Below are 20,907 nucleotides of genomic sequence, written 5' to 3' on the forward strand. Positions count from 1 at the left end.
ATTTCAGGAGTAGATTCCTTGATGACCCTTACCCATTTAGCCCATCCCCCTCCCACAACCCCTCCAGCAACCCTCTGTTTGTTCTCTATATTTAAGAGTCTCTTATGTTTTGTCCCCCTCCATGTTTTTATATTATTTTTGCTTCCCTTGCCTTACGTTCATCTGTTTTGTGTCTTAAATTCCTCATAATAGTGAAGTCATATGATAATTTGTCTCTCTTTGACTAATTTCGCTTAGCACAATACCCTCTAGTTCCATCCATGTAGTTGCAAATGGCATGGATTCTTTCTGAGTGCCGAGTAATACTCCATTGTGTATATATACCACATCTTCTTTATCCCCTCATCCGTTGATGGACATTTGGGCTCTTTCCATACTTTGGCTGTTGTTGATAGTGCTGCTATAAACATTGGGGTGCATGTGTCCCTTCGAAACAGCATCCCTGTACCCTTTGATAAATACCTAGTAGTGCAATTCCTGGGTTGTAGGGTAGTGCTATTTTTTAATTTTTTGAGGAACCTCCACACTGTTTTCCAGAGTGGTTGCACCAGCTTGCATTCCCACCAGCAATGCAAAAGAGATCCACTTTTTCCACATCCTTCCCAACATCTGTTGTTGCCTGAGTTGTTAATATAAGCCATTCTGACAGGTATGAGGTGGTATCTCATTGTGGTTTTGATGTGTATTTCCCTGATGATGAGTGATGTTGAGCATTTTTTCATGTGTTGGTGGGCCATCTGGATGTCTTCTTTGGAGAAGTGTCTATTCATGTCTTTTTCCCATTTCTTCACTGGATTATTTGTTTTTGGATGTTGAGTTTGATAAGTTATTTATAGATTTTGGATTCTAACCCTTTATCTGATATGTATATGACCTTTTAAATATTGATCATTACATATGATATAAAATATATAAACTAAGAAAGTATCTTCAAAAACACAGGAGTCTTATATAAAACAATTATTGAGCTAGAATAAGTCTAGTTAGGTATTTAAGAGGTACAAGAACTCTTTGAAATATCAGTTTCCTATCTGTAAAATAAAGGAGCTGTATTAGATGCTCTCAAAGCCCCTTGGAGATATAAACTGATACGAATTATTAGAGAAACATTTTTAATTAAAATTTTAATGTATAATTAATGGTTACGTAGTGGTTTGAAACAGTTTTTACATTAGTAAAAATGTACCAATCCAAAGATTCTCAGATTATTGTAATTCTGTTCCATTTGTCATTAAACAGAAGATTATTTCCAATCTCATGAGAACATTTCTCATGGTTAGACAATTAAAGATTTCTTTCTTATATGTAGTAACTTAGGAGGCCAGAAATCTCACTGATGGTAATTCTGTAGCCTGCAGTGATCTTCATTAATGCATACACTGGTAAAATCTATATTTTCTAACAAAATGGATTGCATCTGTTTTGATTTGATTTTTTTATAAGTGGGTAAAAAAGTGACTTTTAAGAAGTCTGAACTGTATCTTTCACAAGTAATATTATGATACATAGTAATCCTTTGTGAAAGCTTCATAAATGTTGGTGATTTGCAGAAAGTATTGAGTAAACTCAGAAGCTCTCATATTCCATACCATTTGAACACACTTGCCTTATGAAAATGCAACTAAAGTAGAAACTCTCCCATTTTTATAAGAATGCCTAGGACTTAGTGATTTCTCTGCATACGTAATAGACAATGAATAGATTCCCAGTGATATATCATAACCTCTGCATTGGGTTTGAAGGAAAGATATATTTGAGGAGCCATCCAGAGATATATATTCATTTAAAGAGGGATGTATAAAACATTTCTCTTCCATTTCTGTTGCATTTCATTGTTAAACTTGAGGTGGGATTTACTTCTTGTTTACTAATTCTTTTTCTTCTTTTCGACTAATCATTTACAGCCACAATATGTGTCTTACCACTAAAACAGATGTTCTCATTTATCTAGTTCTCTTGTCCTTTGCCTTCTTGCATCTCCTCACTGGACATTATCCTCAAAGTTATTTGTTATCAGTCACATTTCTCATTTGCTTTCTCAGACAGTAAGCCAGTATTTCCATTTCCTTCAGTTAGACAGCCATATTCTATGTATAAGAAATAAAAATGTCAACACTCAGATTATTAAAATGTGTTTTACTTAGTCCAATAGTAGTTACAACCAGTCTGATTTCTATAGCCATATGGACAGATTTATTGAGCAGATGATACATACATTTCTATTCAAGCATGATCACTGAGAGAACCCATTTTTCAAATATGGCATCTGCTTCTTTAGACAATTGTTTTGATATATATACTTCATTTTATATATAAAATCCAGATGCCTTCTAAGGTTAAAACTTGAGGAAATATGTAATTTCCTTTTAGGGGTAATTAACTATAATGGATTTGGTCTTTCTGTTCAATTTGTCTATGACACCACTATAAGGTTTGTGAGGTTTTTTTTTGTTAAATAACGTTTGTACTGTATTAGTCCTCTGCTTAAAGCCTTTCACGTAATTTTCCAGTGAGATATTTAGGATAAAACCCAAATGTCACAGCCTGACTGGGTGATCATACATAGTTTGCCCCTGATGCTTCCGCCCTCATCTTCTACGTCCCCTTCTTCTGAACACTTCACCGTAGCAACATGGTTTCATTCATGTTCCCAACATATCTGGAGTACTTCTGTCTTCATGTATTTTCTCAGGTCCTCTCTTCTTCCTGGAATGACGTCGCCCCCTCTTTTCTCATTTACAGAAATACTGTCTGACTTTCATGAATGAATTTTTTCACTTTGCGCATGAAGCCACTGGTGAAATATTCATTGAGGGGAAAGAAGGGAATTGAGATATAGCGGCAAGGAAACCTTTGTCTATTATGTGGCAACTATTATGATGGGCACTTTACATACATTACTTCAGCAAGGGCTCTCTGGTTCATAAATCGCCATAACGTTTTTTATTTCAGAAGAAGTCATTATTATCCTCATTATGACCAACTTCATGGACATTAGTGCATATCCCACCTCTATCGTGTGTACAGCATGCCATGTGGTTTCCGGTGTACAAAGATGAAAGAGATGTGGGCTGTTCTTGACCCTGGAGAAAAGACAGGAAGATTCATTAAAACTAAATAATGTATAAAGCCTGTGAAAAATTTAGTAAACACTAGTTCAGAGAGGAAGGGTGGTTGCTAAATATTGACTAAAATACTTAGTACCTGGAAGAGTAGCTTGAACCATAAACATGTGTTTTATAGATGAACATAATTGCCTAACCATTGTTACTTATGTGATGTGTTAGCTACTTTCCTCATCCTTGTGGACAAAAATCAAGGGGTGGTTTTTATAGCGAATGAAGTTATTACACAGTACTTGTTGTCGGATTGATTTGTGACTGCCACTATTGTAATTAAAAAGAAGGTTTTATTTTGGGATGAGCACTGGGTGTTGTATGGAAACCAATTTGACAATAAATTTCATAATAAAATAAAATAAAATAAAAAGAAGGTTTTATTTATTTCAAACATTTAGGCTGTAGCTTCATATTCAGCTCTGTTTAGTATTTTACGCATAATTACAAGGGAAATTATTCATGACAGGATATAATCTTGAAAGATATATGAACCAGAGGAAGATCAGAGGTAGATTAAAGATTATCATGATTTAGAATCAATTGTAGGAAGTTCAAATAAGCAGTTCCTACCCAGACATGCACTATTTGTTTAATGAGAACTTGTATTTGCTGTTGCAGAACACTTCTGAGAACTGGAAGTCTTTCTTGTTTACAGTGAAGCATTAACACCTTTTTATAACCTAATTTCTTAATATTTTCCCCAAGACAGTGTTTGCAAAATGCACTACTTTCATTCATTCTAACCTGAAATATTTTTCTATTTTTCAAAAAATACACTGGTTAGTTTCTTCCATTATTTTTGGTACTTTCTTATTTTATCATAAAAAATGAGTATTTTGCTGGCATTGCAATTATTTTGCAACATTTGATATACTGCAATATATATTACAATATTCTGTATATAATTACCATATACTATATTCCAACAATTCATAGACCCAACAAATTGAAATTGGATTAGATAATTTGCTAGTTATCTTTTAAAAATTGTATCTTAAAAGAAATCCAGAAAGAGAGAATGGAGGGAAATGGGATCTCACAATATTGGCAATACCATGTTTTTTATAGGTTCTTTTTTATTTCTCTTGAAAAATATAAAGCTGTCCGTAATATCTCTGCCTATTTCACTTTGCTGGCTTTCAGACATCATAATCTCATTTTTAATATATTATTCCAAATAGAAAACTTGAAATCTGAGCATGGATTACACTAGTTACTTTATTCTGAAGCTACTACAATAACTGGATGTAGGAAAAGGATTCTCTTCACCGTGATGGAACTAAACCCCATACTAGTACAGGAAGTGCCAATTCATGTGATTAACCAAAGAAAAATACTGTATCTGAAGTCATGGATGTATAATACTGTAAATGTTTCTGACATCACTCACGCTTCCTCTTTTCTTTTATAGGTGTTAAAATGGGTAGAGGAAGCAGTGCAGTCCTCTAAAGTTCACCTGTTATCAACAGATCATTTGGAACAAGCTGTAAACACTTGGAAAATTCCTTTTGATCCCAGCCTAAAAGAGGTTACTGTGTCTCTGAGTGGCCCTTCTCCAGGGATTGAAATTCGCAATCCTTTAGGTGAGATATATCATACATCATATAATAAAATATGAAAACCATGAAAGGTAAAAGTTTTTTGCACACTTATTTATGTCAAGTTAATGCTAACTTTACGAATAAATTCAGTGAATTCAAAAGTGACTAGGAAGGATTTTTTAAAAATAAAACTTTTTGGTCGTAAGTATTGTTGAATTAACATGAGATTCAAAAAACTGAAACTCCCAATAATTTATATAGATCAGATTTGGTAACTTAATTGTAGCTAAACTACTCAAAAGAAAAAAAATATTTAAATTGAGCCTGAAATTATATTTTCCTAATTTATGTATGAGGAAATATTTCATGTAACATATTCTATAAAATTTGGTATTTTGTGTTATTTTTAATGAATCACATGAAAGACCTCCTTTTAAAACTAACTGCCTAAAGTAGGGGCGCCTGGGTGGCGCAGTCGGTTAGGCATCCGACTTCAGCCAGGTCACGATCTCGCGGTCCGTGAGTTCGAGCCCCGTGTCAGGCTCTGGGCTGATGGCTCAGAGCCTGGAGCCTGTTTCCGATTCTGTGTCTCCCTCTCTCTCTGCCCCTCCCCCGTTCGTGCTCTGTCTCTCTGCCCCAAAAATAAATAAATGTTGAAAAAAAAAAATAAAACTAACTGGCTATTTTTTTTTTTTTACCATATTGTCTTCTTGATAGGCTTGACTTTTACAGAAGAGAGTTAAAAACCACATTCTTTAATGGAATAATGTTTTAACTTACTTTGCTTCCTCAGTTATATGTCATAACCCTAGGAATTGACCTGCTTCCTTGGCTAGTTGAATATTCTAATAAGACTTACATTGAAAAGGAATCTAGTAAAGATAGAAACCTCATTTTCCCTATTATTTGCATTTAGAATTTATTTATTTATTTGCTTGATTGTTTATTTATTTATTTACCTACCTATTGATGTTTGTAACATATTATCATTTCCATTGTGGCTTTAGTGTGCTGCTTTTTAAAAACCTATTTGTGAGTATTTGTAAATGGAAAGAGAGTAACTTGCTTACTTATTCAATTTAAGTCTTAAGAAATAACTAATGCCTAAAAGAAAACAGCATAGGAAATTGTCCCCAAAGACCACATTCGTGCTACCAATCAAAGTGGAGATTTACCAAACAAATAAGACCTATTTTTTAAGACTCCTATGGGTTTAGCTGAATACATGAATTTGTCTGTTGAGGTAGCATTCCATTCTAACCTTCCATGCTCCCCAGGAAAGATTTGTGGTTTTCACTACCTGGATAATTAAAAATATGTTATTCACTGTGTTATGTTTCTACTACTTTAAAAAGCCATTGACATTGATATTTTAAAAGTTGTTTACAATAATTGTAAAACTGATGCAAACATAGATTCTTATAATTGATTTGTTTATATAACTGCAGAAGGAGTCTATAGAGAGCCACGAGTGAATAACTAAACTATGGCTTAATTCCTAATTTGCTTTTCTTCTTCTCTATGTCCCAAATATTAGATACTTTAGGTAAATCTCAGGTCATAGGAGATAGTATCATGCTACTTTATTTCACTGCCTCCTTTAAATGTGACAATAAAAGCTTTCTCCTGTGCTTCATGGAATACAGGTTAATGTTTTGGGCTTCGTGCACAAATATGCCCAAGGCTCTCATGTTAGTAATACCTTGAGTGATCTCCAAAAAGACATTTATTCTGGTTTACTGTTCTTGCCATCTGTTAAATCTAAATGTCTCTAGTGACTGCACGTAACTTCTCAGTAGCCATAATAATTGTTACCTAGGCTGGCTTTGGAAATATGATTGCAGTCTGCCAGTTGTTATTTTTGTTTTAAGACCAAATCCTCATAGCAAATGGGAATCTGATACTTCAGTTTCAATGTCCAGAAACCATAAAATTAAACATATTTTAGAAATAAATAATGTTTTGAGCTATAGGCACACATGTCCATCAGGTAATTTGTACTGGAAATGTATACAGCTAGTACACATAGCTGAAAGAAAGCTTATGCTTGTTACCTTTATGTCTGTCTTTCAGGGAAGCTGATAAAAAAAGGATTTGGCCTGAATGAGCTATTAAATATCCATAACTCTGCCAAGGTGGTGAATGTTAAAGAGCCAGAGGCTGGAATGTGGACAGTGAAGGTATGGTTATTTTACAAAGTCTGTTTATTTTGTTTTGATGTTGGCATGTTTTATAAAGTATATACAATATTTATATCTTCTCTCGCAATCACGGAGAAGGCTTTTACTAAAAAGCAGTATACATAATGCATTTGTAAAGGTGTCTTGATCATGTGAATTTGGTAGTGTTAAGTTTTGATGACCATGAACGGCATTGATATCACCACAGAATACCCTTAAATTCTCAGATAGTTTTCCAATAATCAAACCTGTAGATTGACTTTTTTATGCACCTCCTTTTTCCAAAACAATCAGAGATGGAGCTAGTCGAGAATAATGGTTAGGGGCATAGGCTCTAGTACGGGGATGCCTGGGTGGGAATCTCAATGCTGCTACTTAAAAGCTTTATTTCCTTGGGACTGTAGAGTTCTCTGTGCCTTGCTTTCCTCCTCCTAATGTCGGAATAAAAAAATAATACTCTTTTACTTCATAGAATTGTGCTGAGAATAAAATTAATATGATACAAATGAAATACCTAGCATAGTTCCTGTTACAATGTAAGCACTCAGGTTCTGTTGGCTCTTGTTATTTGGATAGATCTACATTCATTGTTTACTTGAACCCAATATGGTGTTTGGATCCTAGAATTACACGAAGTAGTACATATTCACTCTAAGCATTGTATTATGGTAATATGGAGGAGAGAACATACACCCCGAATTCAGAATACCATCAATTGAAATCCAGTTCTGCAGTAGATTATGTGTGTGACTCATTGTCGTGGATATTCTGAGGGACTTGCCCATGTTTCTCAGGCTTTTCAATGTGCTCTGGCCTAATTCCAACTCCAGTATCTGCATTTCTGTGCCTAAGAGGTTTTTTTTTTTCCAGAACAGAAGAAGGCTGTTCTGCCAGAGAATTAAACCCCTCAGGAGCAGCTTTCAGTCTCTGGCAGGAATAAACTCCAGTTGTCCACATGGGAGCAGGACTGAAAGCACGCCCTTCTGGGGCTACATTCCTTTTCCTGTATCACTTCCCTCTTCCTATGAGCATCCTTTGTACCTCCCAAATAAACAGCTTGCTCTAGAATCCTTCTGGGATAACTCAAATTGAAGATACCTCTTGCATCATTTACTCTTGCTATCTCAGCTTCCCTACATTAAAAAAAAAAAAAAAAAGATTCATGGGCTCATGATTGAAATGTTGGAGCTGCTGTGAATGTGCATGGAAGTGTTCATACCCCAGGCATCTGAGGTGCCATTTCTTGCATGGCAGTTTTTGTTTTTGTTTGCTTTTTCCTTTTTAAAAGAATACCTATATTAACTTTCCCAGCTTAAAAAAATGAAAGCTTCCTTTGTAACTTCATCCAAGCCCTAGAATATTCTCAGAACTCTCAGCCTTATAGGGAAAGTAGAAATGGTCATATGGATTTTTTTTGGGGGGTGGGGGGGAGGTGGATAATATGGGGTAAAGGTTTGGGTGAAAAGGCAGTGTGAAATGTAATGGCCCCATCTGCCTGTTTTATTCACCTCCTTCCATGTGCTTACTAGGTGCTCAATATTTACTGAGGGCATTCAGTTGTAACGATGCAATGTTTTACTGCTATATTTTAAGCAAGTGTAGCCAAATTGGATGGTATAGTTAGTTATTTTAACCAACTCCCCCAGTGTATCACTAGTGTTGAGTCTGACCTTCTGTGACCACAGTAAGTATAGGAGGTTTAGAGTCTTTTTTTTTCCCTCAAATACTTTAAGTGTGACCTAAACCAACAATGTCTTGACTAGCAAGTTCAGTGAGGCAATTTCTTCTTGCTTTCTGAATAAGCATCAAGTTACTGATTGTGAAATATGTACAAGTGATGACATTTCTTTTGTATTATTGGCAACTTATTGCAAAGTATATGAACCTCTTTTGCAGGTGATTTGGATTGCTACCCGTAGTATTTCCTCTAGTAAAACTCTTGCCCAGAAGAAGAGAAATATTGCATGGCTGTTGCTTTATCTTGTGCCTAACACATCTACCCATTCAGTCATCCATCCAATAAACATTTATGGAGTTTTGCCCTTGGCCATGTTCCCTGATACTTAATGGGCACTAAGCACATTTTAATTGATAATTAGAACAGAAAAGCACTGAGGATTACTTTGTGAGTGAGGAGGGAGACGGTAAGAGGATGAGGTGAGGGGGACTCTGTTTAGACAAGTCTGTAAGTTCAGACTCTTATAATTAAGGAAACAAAAGACACAGTAAATAGATAAGAGTTCTCACAAAAAAACCTCTGGTTCTGATGTCACACCGTTTATAGAGTACAATTAGTGGTAGCTAAACAAAGGATATACATTACAATGCAATTTGAAGATAATAAACTTATTTTGCTCCTATAATGAAATACCAAAAGAATATATCAGGTTGATGCAAAGGAAATTGAGCTGAACCTAGGGACATAAATATCACTGCTGACTTTGGATCTCCCTTTTTGATGGCTAATGAGTGATAATGTTTTACATGTGCACTTTCTCAAGAAATGTCTAAGATTAGATAGTATTATCTCTGGTGCTATCTCTCATGCACTCAGCTATCTGGAAAATGTCTGCTCTATCAGTAGAATTCATAATGGCTTGTTGAATATTTCACATAGCAGTTTTTATCCCAAGTATGGAAAACTATTATTTGACTTTAGCATGGTATTCCAGGGCCACCCAACTGAGCCTCAACCAATCCTTCTAACTCTTGTCTGTCACTTTCCTTTACACTCTAGTCAAATATAACTTTGTACTGTCTCTCATCCTATCTCCTACCACATTCTGTTGACCTGTGTTTTCTCTTAAGTTGTTCCTTCTCCTAGAATGCCCTTCCTTTCCATCTGACTTCTGATTTTCATGGCAAATGACAACACTTTTATCAAGCCTTTTCTGACTTTTTTCCATTTAAAGGCTCTCTTTTCCCTCTGGCCTTCTACTGCAGTTTTTCTGCACCTCCCTTTTTGATGATTTCTCTACAGATTTTATATTTATTTCTGTACAGGTTTTCTCTTCCTATTTTACTCTAGACCAGATTTTGTTGATGGTATATGCCACAGATGTCTGGGAAAGAACTACATGAATATTCATGAATAAAAATGAATGCATTTATTTTGATAATATCCAAGGAAGCAAGTTGAAGAGTTGATTTAGTTATGTGCTGGCATGGAACTCTTTAATTTGTCCATGATTTAAAATACTGTGGGAGTGGCAATTTCTTTTCTTCTGTGGTTTTCCTCTAAAACCTTGGTAATTACTTTTCTGTAACTTATTAGGGCACTGTTACCAAATAGACAATGAGTTTACTCATCTGTATAGTTCACATAAATGACTGAAATGCTTTAGGTTGCCTCTGATGCAGGTAAAAACATGTTAGAAATAGATGAGTAAGAAGAATGTAAAGGTTTACTAAGAACACAAGATAATGTTGTTTTATGTCCCTAAATTTCCATTGTAGAGAAACTACAAATCCTGAATCTCATTTCTGTGCAATACGGATTTTCCATTCAGGCAGCTATATCTATATATAGAATGTTTGAACATAACCACAAAGACTCTCAGGCCAAATTTTGTTCCTTAAGTGAAGCTTCCTACAAAGACATTAAATAATTGTCAGCCCTTCGGGTTTAGGTGGCACAAACTGTTTCTATTAGTCTAGGATTATCAGTGTGATCAATGTAATCCAACACATCCCTTGGGGCACATTTCCATTAAGTAAATTTGGATAAACTGTCCTTAGATAATCTTCCAAGTAGAGAAAGAAGTGTACCCAACCACATGATTATATTGAGATTCTGAGACTAGTAGAAATGTTTTGGTTTTAGATAGCTATGCTGGTTGCCAGAGACTACTAATGGATTTTCTAAAGATAAGAATATTTTGGAAACCATACTCAAGTGGCATAAGCTTGTTTAAGAATCATAATTAAATAAATCTCAAGTCAACGAAGGACCACACAAGATTATTACACTGGCTTCCAATTATTCTCACCTGGTGACTCTTTTCAAAAAGCCTGAAGATGACACCAGGTGTGTTATTTAAATGGATTAGGTGCAGCATTAATTCAGATGTTTTAGGTCAATGGAATGCTTTATACTAGAGATTTTCTGGAAAATTTCCCAGTTTTTTTAGTCTGCTGATACCAGATTATCAACCAAATAGAATGTTTCCTTTAAAAAAAATCTGTACATTTATATGTCTATGTGTATGTGTATGTATGTGTATGTCTATGTGTATGTTATGTGTAGTGTGTTATATATGTGTGCGTATGTATGTGTGTGTGTGTGTGTGTGTGTGTATATATATATATATAATTTATTCTATGCTTTGGATACATTTCTTTCCTTATATCACATTTCTCTAAACATATAATGCCTAATAGAATGAGAGTATTTAAATCTAGCCGGCATTATTATATCTTTGTGCCTGGCACAATGCCCAGCCCATAGTAGGTTTTCTTTTTCTTTTTTTTTTTTTTTAATGTATGAAATTTATTGTCAAATTGGTTTCCATACAACACCCAGTGCTCATCCCAAAAGGTGCCCTCCTCAATACCCATCACTCACCCTCCCCTCCCTCCCACCCCCCATCAACCCTCAGTTTGTTCTCAGTTTTTAACAGTCTCTTATGTTTTGGCTCTCTCCCACTCTAACCTCTTTTTTTTTTTTTCCTTCCCTTCCCCCATGGGTTTCTGTTAAGTTTCTTAGGATCCACATAAGAGTGAAACCATATGGTATTAGGTTTTCAATAAATATTTGAAACTGCCATATTTCTTTAATTTCTAAAGAACAGTATGTCACTTAAGAACAAATACTTTGAGAAGAGTTTGCACCCATTTTCATCCAAGATCCACTACTTAAAAGCTCTTTGACCTTGAAGAAATTACCTAATTTCCCAAGTCTGAGAAAAATGGGGGAAATAATGCCTACTTACTGACACATCAATGGTAAAATTAGTTGTACTCTTGAATATGTGTAAATTGAAGATTGTATCTATACTATTTCTATTAATGCGGATACACATGATTTTTTCTTACTTTGGGCTTTGTTTTTTTGTGTGTTTTTTTTTTAGAGAGAGAGCATACAAACGGGGAGGAGGAGGAGGAGGAGAGAGAGAGAGAGAGAGAGAGAGAGAGAGAGAGAGAGAGAGAGAATGTTAAGCAGGCACCATACTCAGCACAGAGCCTGACTCAGGGGCTCGATCTCACAACTGTGAGATCATGACCTGAGCTAAAATCAAGAGTCAGACGCATAACTGACTGAGCCACCCAGGTACCCTGTGCTTACCTATTTTCATAAAGCATTGAAACTCTTTAGGAAAGAGAATTAAAGCCAGTTCTATCAATCACATTTTAATTCAACGTATAAAAGGGCAGTCTTCACATTTAGTAGGAGGAAGAATTCTTACTGGCGTAATGTAAGAAAGGTAATTCCTTACTAATGTTACATGTTCTTTGGGTGTTGACAAGATGTTCTACTTTACACAGTCACTCACGAACCCAAGCTGATGGAGGCTCCACCATAATTTAGAACATTCGGCCTCTTCAGTTATTTCAGTGGGAGAAAAGAGAATGTGCATTGAACTTTTTTAAAAAAGGAATTTGTGTCACTCCTGGAATGACACAGATATCTCTGTGAGTGACAGACACACTTTAGTCCCTATTATCATGGCCTAGTGGTATACTGGATCTGGCTCATAATGGCTTATGGAGAGGAAATTATGCACTTTCTCTTCCCACCTCTGTGTTCAGTAACGTCATGTTGGGAGCTTGAAATCAGCCATGGTGGTAGTATTTACACCACAGAAATTGGCAAGTGCCCAGAATTAAGGCTTTTTATTCAGAAAGCAGTTTACCAACTCTCCACTAACCAACTTGACCTCTCCTAATGGAAGTGTATTTAGAAATGTAGAATGGCAAATGAATAATTAGATGGCATCATTATCTTCTATTGCCACAGTGTGCAAATCATCCCAGAGATGATGTTATCCTAAAATGCTATGCATCGACTTGGGTACTATAGAAAAAGCACTGAACTTGGAACAGTTGCCATTTAACTTGCTATCTAAACCTAGGCAAGCAATCATTTCTTTGAACATCAGTTTCTTTATAGTGTTATAAAGTCATCTTTGGATGCAATAGGATTACATCAAATAATGTGTGAAGAAACTTAGCATATTGCTTCTGGAAAAATTCACGAATTCTTGATGAATCTGGCATTTGCTGGTTCTTAAGGAGTCTAAGGAAAAGTACCAACATTAGTTAGGCATTTGGAGGGCTTTAGTATCATTTTTTAAACCTACACTTACAAAATCCTATGGTAAATAAGAGACCATTATCACCCTATGGGACTTTCAATATAGAGAGGTATTTAATAGGCCTTTATGTTTAAACTAAGAAGTAGATCCATCCACAGATATCAGAGGATAACTGATTTTTCCTGGAGCTCTCCATGGTATTTTAGCCTGTCCTCCTTCACTCCTCACAGAGTCACTTCAATTCAGAAACCTAGACTTGGTCTACTCTGTTCCTTCTTTTCTGTTACTCCTTTGAGGATCAAGGTTACCTATTTACAATTTTAGGATGTCGGTAGGTATCTAGTATAACTTTATCTTTGCCTCAGCTCTGCTCACACTGCAGCAGCCTGTGTGTTCTTGACTCAGACCTTTCCACAACTTGACCAACATGACATTGTAATTCATAGTTGTAATGAATTCAGAGTCATTTTGAGTTCATGACATTGAATTCAGAGAGTAATTCAGTGTAATTCAGAATAAAGTTCATAATAGATCGTTGTGAACTTTAAAAAATTGTATGAATAAATACACTGTGTGAAATACAATTCTCAAGAGTTCCTAGCCCATACAAACCCTGTTTAGTGCCTAGTGTCTAGAAATTTGCCTGTTATTGTTGGAGCTATCATGCTGCTGCTAGGTTTCCTTCTTCTTAACTATAGAAGCCATGAGATTAGAGTGGCTTTGTGCAGAAATGGTACTTCAAGACATTCTATGGTGGAGAGATGTTTTTTGGAGCCAAATTCAAATAACCCACATGATAAACAGACCAAATATAAAAACATTAAGTCAGTAATGTGGTATTACTAATATTATTATATATAAAGAAAAATGATATTAAAATTGCTAGAATAATTTGGAGGAGAAAAGAGAGGGAAGGAATATGCAGCTGGACTGCCTCTCTTTTTCTCTGTTTGACTCAATTACAGAACTAGCTGAATATTCTTTGTCCCACTAGGACCTTCACATCATTAATTCTCCTCCAACCCCACTATGTCCATAATATGTGAGAATCCAGAGCCTTCTCCCAACGTTTATGGAGTTTGCTGAAAGCCTACTTTCTTAGGTCTCCTTGCCTCCTGATTATTTGTGTATTGATTATCACCTTCTGTACTTTGATACAGGACAAAGCTCAGCCTCATAAAAAATATCACAGGAAATCCACTAATAACAGGACTTGTGAGTTTAGTAGATTTAACTGAAGATTTGGGGTTATGTTTTGAAGCACCTTATCCCCTTCTGCTCTCTCCTTGGCCCCATTCCTCTTTACTTCTTATTATGCCTCTACTTCTCTCCTCTGAATAGTCTCATGAGTTCCACATTACTCTCCTACTATGTAGATCAGTTCAGCATTTTCCAGTGTTTTCCTTGAAACCAGCATAATCAAATTCAGTGAGATAAGCATGAGAAACATATAGGGTGGCTATAGAGGTTGGTTTCTGGAGCCTCACTGAGTGTATACCACAGCTCTTCCACCTGATATATCTGTGAAATTAGGATAATATACTCCCACAAAGGGGCTTTTGTAAAGATCAAAAGTGATCATTTATAAAATGAAAGATTTAGTCTGTTGTACAGTTTGCATTTTGTATATGTTAATATTTCTTCTCCTTTACCATTTACTGGTTTATTTACCATCATTATACATAGAACCCTTTTGTTATTTTTCTAAAGTTCATTTATTTATTTTTGACAGAGAGTGTGAGTCAGGGAGGAACAGAAAAAGAGAGAGAGAAAGAGAGAGAGAGAGAGAGAGAGAGAGAGAGAGCACCCCAAGCAGGCTTTGTCCTGTCAGCACAGAACCCGACACGGAGCTCAGTCTCACAAACTGTGAGATCATGACCTGAGCTGAAATCAAGAGTTGGGTGCTTAACTGACTGAGCCACCCAGGCCTCCCCCCCTTTTTGTTCTTATTAACACTAATATTTGAAAAAGGGAGCTGAGTTAAGAAGCAGACTAAAAAAATAATTTACCTTAAGATAACAGACAAAAATTATAAACTATTGGCAGTTTCTTAAAAAGACATTTTAATATGTTTTGTGTTCCCCAAATATTATCCAAATATTGTTGTAATTATTTTCAGAGAATGATTAGAGAATGATAAATGCATGCATGAGTGTCAGAGGTCATTTTAAACTAAATTAGTTTAATTTTTAAATTTTTATTCTATTTTTAAACCACAATTTTGGTTTATTTGTGATGCCCTTCATTCCTATTACCCTGATTGATACAGAGTTGGATGTAGTTTTACGTGAAAACGGACTCACTTGGAAATATTTTTGCTTACAAACCCTTTCAAATTCTATACCGACTGTTTAAAATATAATATAGAAACACAAAGTTAAAAAACTTGGTTAACCTATTACCCTTCATATTTTTGGCATTGCTCAGAGAACAGGAAACCTACATCCTTATTTCCATATACTTCATTAATTAGTGTGGTATTTTAAGGATCAAAATTAATTTATTTTACAATAATTTTATAGAGGTTAAAAGGAGCTCCTTATTCATTAGCTCTGCTCTATTTTTAATATATTGGTTAGTAATAAAATGCCATATTTTCAAACACAGGTAATTTCTAATTTTGTCACTTTGATATTAAGCACTACTCTTAAAATGGACTCTTTGTCAGTTGATTTGTACACAGCACATATGCAAGATAATTAACACCTGATGGCAGTCATTTGGCAAATTATGGGTCATGTGTAGCTTTGGTAACCTCAATCATAGGAGACTTTCTGAGTAGCAATTAATGATAATATATCATGTCAGTGAATAAATATAAATCAAGTCATCATAATATTGACCCTTTTGATTGTCCTTACATGAAATCAGGAGGCAATAGTGTCTTCAGTAAGGCACTGTGTGATCTAAACCAGTTGAAATAGACTTAACAAGGTTTTGTATAACCCCTAGGAAATCCCAATGTAAAATTGGATCGGTGCCCATATGTACCACCACTCCCCCCTTTTCTTTGCTCTACTGTATGGAATTCATGACACATCTTCCTTTAGAAATAATGGAATAAATGGTGGTACTGAGACCCCCACACTTACACAGTCCTTTGTAAACCTTAGGAAAATGAGCTGGAGTAATTAGCAGCAGCATTTACACTAAAAATACAACAAACCTGTTTTTATGGCCATGTGTTTTTTCTTTTTTTTTTTTCACCTTCATTTTACTTTTTTTTTGTTTTTTTTTTTTTTTTTTTTTTACTTTTTGCAGGTTTTGTTCAATGAGAAAAAAATATGGTAGTAAAAGGGACATATCTCCTTCTCTTTCCTCTCCTGGTTGCTAAATAACAAGGAATCGCAGTGATTTCAGGAAGGCTGTGTAGTTTGCAGAGCTCTGAAAGTGGCATGTTTTTTTTTTTCAATATATGAAGTTTATTGTCAAATTGGTTTCCATACAACACCCAGTGCTCATCCCAAAAGGTGCCCTCCTCAATACCCATCACCCACCCTCCCCTCCCTCCCACCCCCATCAACCCTCAGTTTGTTCTCAGTTTTTAAGAGTCTCTTATGCTTTGGCTCTCTTCCACTCTAACCTCTTTTTTTTTTTTCCTTCCCCTTCCCCATGGGTTTCTGTTAAGTTTCTCAGGATCCACATAAGAGTGAAACCATATGGCATCTGTCTTTCTCTGTATGGCTTATTTCACTTAGCATCACACTCTCCAGTTCCATCTACGTTGCTACAAAGGGCCATATTTCATTCCTTCTCATTGCCACGTAGTACTCCATTGTGTATATAAACCACAATTTCTTTATCCATTCATCAGTTGATGGACATTTAGGTTCTTTCCGTAATTTGGCTATTGTTGAGAATGCTGCTATAAATATTGGGGTACAAGTGCCCCTATGCATCAGTACTCCTGTATCCCTTGGGTAAATTCCTAGCAGGGAAGTGGCATGTTTTTAATCATGGTCTGCCTTAATATGGCTGTTTATCAGATTACAATTTTATATATAATTATATATAATATAGGCACATATTTCTAGTGCATTCTATCAATGCTTCTATCATGTGGTCATTTTACTTTGAGAGAGAATCTTGGTGATCAATGTAATAAAATATGGTGAACTCTTTTTCTTTCTTTTTTTAATGTTTATTTTTTATTTGGGGGGGCGGGGACGAGAGAGAGAATGTGCAGAGGATCCCAAGCAGGCTCCGTTCTGACAGCAGAGAGCCCAGTGTGGAGCTCTAACTCATGAACCATGAGATCACGACCTGAGCCGAAGTCAGAAGCTTAACTGACTGAGGCACCCAGGCACCCCTGGTGAACTCTTATTCATAAATGTTAGGTGGGTTTTTGAAATGTCGATTCCTAGACTCCACTCACCATACATTCTGATTCAGTAAATCTGGGTTGGAGTCTGCATTTTTAAGAAACAACCTGAGTGATTTTGTATAGCTGTAGATGAAGGTGCTCCTCAGCTCTTATTCTGAAAGACGTTGACATAGAGGCTAACTCTGACTTACCTTGCTCTTGGGAGACAATGTAGCACTCTGGTGAAGACCTGGGAGCCTGACCTTACCATTAAAACCCCACCTCTGCAGTTAAGAAGCCTTGTGAACTTAGAAAGCTACTTAATGACTTAGTGCCCCATCTGTTTATCAGTGCAGTGGTGATAATGATGATATATATCTGATAGAATTGTAACGAAAATTAAGTTAGCCAATGTATTTAAAGAGTCTGGACATAGAGGGAGCACTCAGTAAACATTAGTGTTACTATTTTATCCTGTGGCCTTCATCCAAATTATTTATTATTTATCCACATATGAGTCATTTCAGTGCAGAGCTATTCAATATTTAGTCCAGCCATCATCCCCTTTAGGAGGTTTTAGCCGAACTACAGGCTAGTCTATGTTGCTTTTATGTATTTTTGCATACCATTTATGTATTTCTAATACTGCATCATATTAAAGCTTTCTATTTCTCCATCTGTCTCCCTCATTAGCCATGAGTACTTAGAGGATGGGGACCATGTTTTATGCACATTTGTGTCTCAAGCACCCAGTGCTTTTGCTAGGACGCTGCTGAGCTGAGGATGCTGGTTGGCCAAAATCTGGATAGTGGTCAGCTCTCAGTGCTCGTCCTGGCTGTATCTTCCCAGATGCAAAGAAGGAGATCTTGTCCAGAGTCAAACTTGGATAGCGTTTAGGGGAGAAGATTTAGTCATCCATTCATTTCATCGATATTTGTTGAACGTCTACCATGTAAAACCACAATGATCCATGTCCTTATGGAGCTTTTACAGATTAACTTCAGGGGTATTCACTAGTGACTCAACATCTGTATCTTACACCATTGGGCTAGTGTATTACTGAATTTTATTTTAGAACAATCCCTTGGGATATGTGTTATAAAACTTGCATTTAAGGTGTAGAATCATAGTTAAGTTTAGAACACCCAGATCAGAGCCTCAATTATTGGACATCAGTCCTAATTAAACACTTTGTAGTTTCCCATACCAGGTAGTGTTTATTGTGACCAGCAACCTGGATCAACTCACGGGGTTTGTCATTAAACATTTTTCAGACTTCTAGCAGTGGAAGGCACTCTGTTCGCATCACCGGCCTTAGTACGATTGATTTCAGAGCTGGTTTTTCCCGAAAGCCCACCCTGGATTTCAAAAAAACAGTCAGCAGACCAGTGCAAGGTTTGTATGTGCATATTACCAAAGTTGACGTAGTAGATATCCAAGTGCAAAACATTGCTCATGTTGTCTGTGATTTTATAATTTTGTGGAATTCAACAGAATTGGGAGTTATATTCTTGGCCTCATCACTTTTTTCTCGAAGTGTAAGACCAGTGATATTAAAATTACTCAGCTTGTTAAAAATTAAGATTCCTGGGCCTCCCCCCAGATCTCCTGAATTAGAACCAAATTAGGTTGGACCCAGGAATATGCACTATATCAAGCACCCCAGTTGATTCCTAAACTTATTGAACTTTTAAAACTACTGACGTATATCTTGAGATTTTTACTAACATCTATAAATTACCTTGTTGTCAAGGTGAAAACTGAGGGTTTTATGTGTGTAGATGGCTAAAAAAGTAAAGACATTATGTGCCATTGTATGTTCAAAGATGAAATTATTGCTGCTTTTTAAACCTTGTTCTTATTTTATTCATGCAAGATTATAGGTTTATAGATAAAAAGATGTTTAATCGTACCGTGACTCCTTAAATTTATTTTTTTCTGATCATTCTTTTATTACTACAATTACTGGAAGGATACACATAGTGAATCCTTAAAAATTAAATATTTATGTAATTAAACATTAATACAGTATTCACAATTCTGATTTTTCTATGTATGATATTATTAAAATACCATAAAAATAATTAATTAGGATTTCCTAAGTTTCTCTGGTCATGAATAACTGTCTTTAATGTAGTAGAAAAGATTCTATAATTAGGCCACAATTTGTTTGACAGTTTGTAGTACTCATATTTATAATACTTCTCTGTTATTATAGTTCAAAGATTTATCTGATAAATAACTCAATTGTACATTACTTATTAATAATAATAATAAAGTCTTTCTCCTCTAGGAATTCCTACTTATGTGCTGCTGAATACTTCTGGAATTTCCATCCCAGCCAGAGTAGATCGTCTTGAACTTCTGAGTATCTCAGGCAGTTCTCTGAAGACTATCCCTGTTAAATATTACCCAGACCGAAAACCTTATGGCTTGTGGAATATTTCTGACTTTATACCACCAAATGAAGCCTTCTTTCTCAGAGTCACAGGCTATGATAAGGATGATTATCTCTTCCAGAGGGTTTCAAGTGTTTCCTTCTCTAGTATCATCCCAGGTGAGACATCATTTTATAAGACCCTGGAGTGTTGATAGTTTAAGGGAGTACTGTGGTCCTATAGTAAAGAATGGACTGTAAAATAAAGAATAATATCTTCACATTATTACTGGGTTGTCAAATTGATGGACATTTACACTTAGGTAACACAATTTTTCTTAATCATAAAAAGCACATCCAGAGTTTCATGTGAAGTCTCACTGACTGCAGATCTGAAAATTCTGATTGGTGCAATCAGTGTAGCAACTGGGAAATTCTGGTACTCTTACTCCCCCCTAAAAAAAAAAAAAAAAAAAAAAAGCCTGGCACACACGCTCAGTATTTGATCAAGCTACCCAAATTGGCCAAATGGGCTAAATGCTTATCAATGATTGTCAGAAACCTACTTTGTGAATAGTAATTCATTGTAAACATCTGGTGATGATTCTGCCTTTATGTGATAAGTTGGCAGTTAATCAGTAAACTAGTTACTCATATATTTGCTGTTGTATAGAGATGAGAACGTAGATTAAGGATTCTTTGGAAGCATAAGGTAGCATTTCAGTTTGTCTCTAGCTTGCTATTTCTCAAGGCTAATGACAACTGTGATAAAAACTTTGGCACTGTAGCCAAAACTGTGGATATGCAAATCTGTAGAAGGATTATTTCTAATATTGTACTATTGGATGGAGGGACAACAATTTATCATTTATACATAAGGTTGTAATTTGAGAAATTCAGAAACAACTCTACAGCTATTCTTTAATGGTTGTCGAATGGCGAGATTAGAACCAACCTCAGTATTTCTTCATAGTTAGTTGTCTTACCCCTAAATTGAATACTGCAAAATCTGTTGGATTCTTAAAAATCAAGTTTTTTTCCCATTATTTTTGGGAAAACAATTACTGTATGACTTCAATTCTTTTTTTTTTAGGTTTACTTATTTTTGAGAGAGAGAGAGAGAGAGACATAGA

The 20,907-nt window shown here is 35.6% G+C and overlaps 1 protein-coding gene across 4 annotated transcripts in view; it reads left to right on the forward strand.

Moving 5' to 3' along the window:
• The window catches only part of HMCN1 (hemicentin 1), a 483,427-nt gene that overhangs the window by 175,849 nt on the left and 286,671 nt on the right, over positions 1–20,907 (forward strand). For all 4 annotated transcript variants that reach the window (XM_045452692.1, XM_045452695.1, XM_045452691.1 and 1 more), the window contains 4 exons: positions 4,531–4,702; positions 6,734–6,840; positions 18,672–18,792; positions 19,691–19,954. In XM_045452692.1, coding sequence (XP_045308648.1) covers positions 4,531–4,702; positions 6,734–6,840; positions 18,672–18,792; positions 19,691–19,954 — 664 coding nt within the window. The remainder of the gene's footprint in view (positions 1–4,530; positions 4,703–6,733; positions 6,841–18,671; positions 18,793–19,690; positions 19,955–20,907) is intronic.

Source organism: Leopardus geoffroyi, chromosome C3 (assembly GCF_018350155.1).
Source record: "Leopardus geoffroyi isolate Oge1 chromosome C3, O.geoffroyi_Oge1_pat1.0, whole genome shotgun sequence".
Lineage (NCBI taxonomy): Eukaryota > Metazoa > Chordata > Mammalia > Carnivora > Felidae > Leopardus > Leopardus geoffroyi.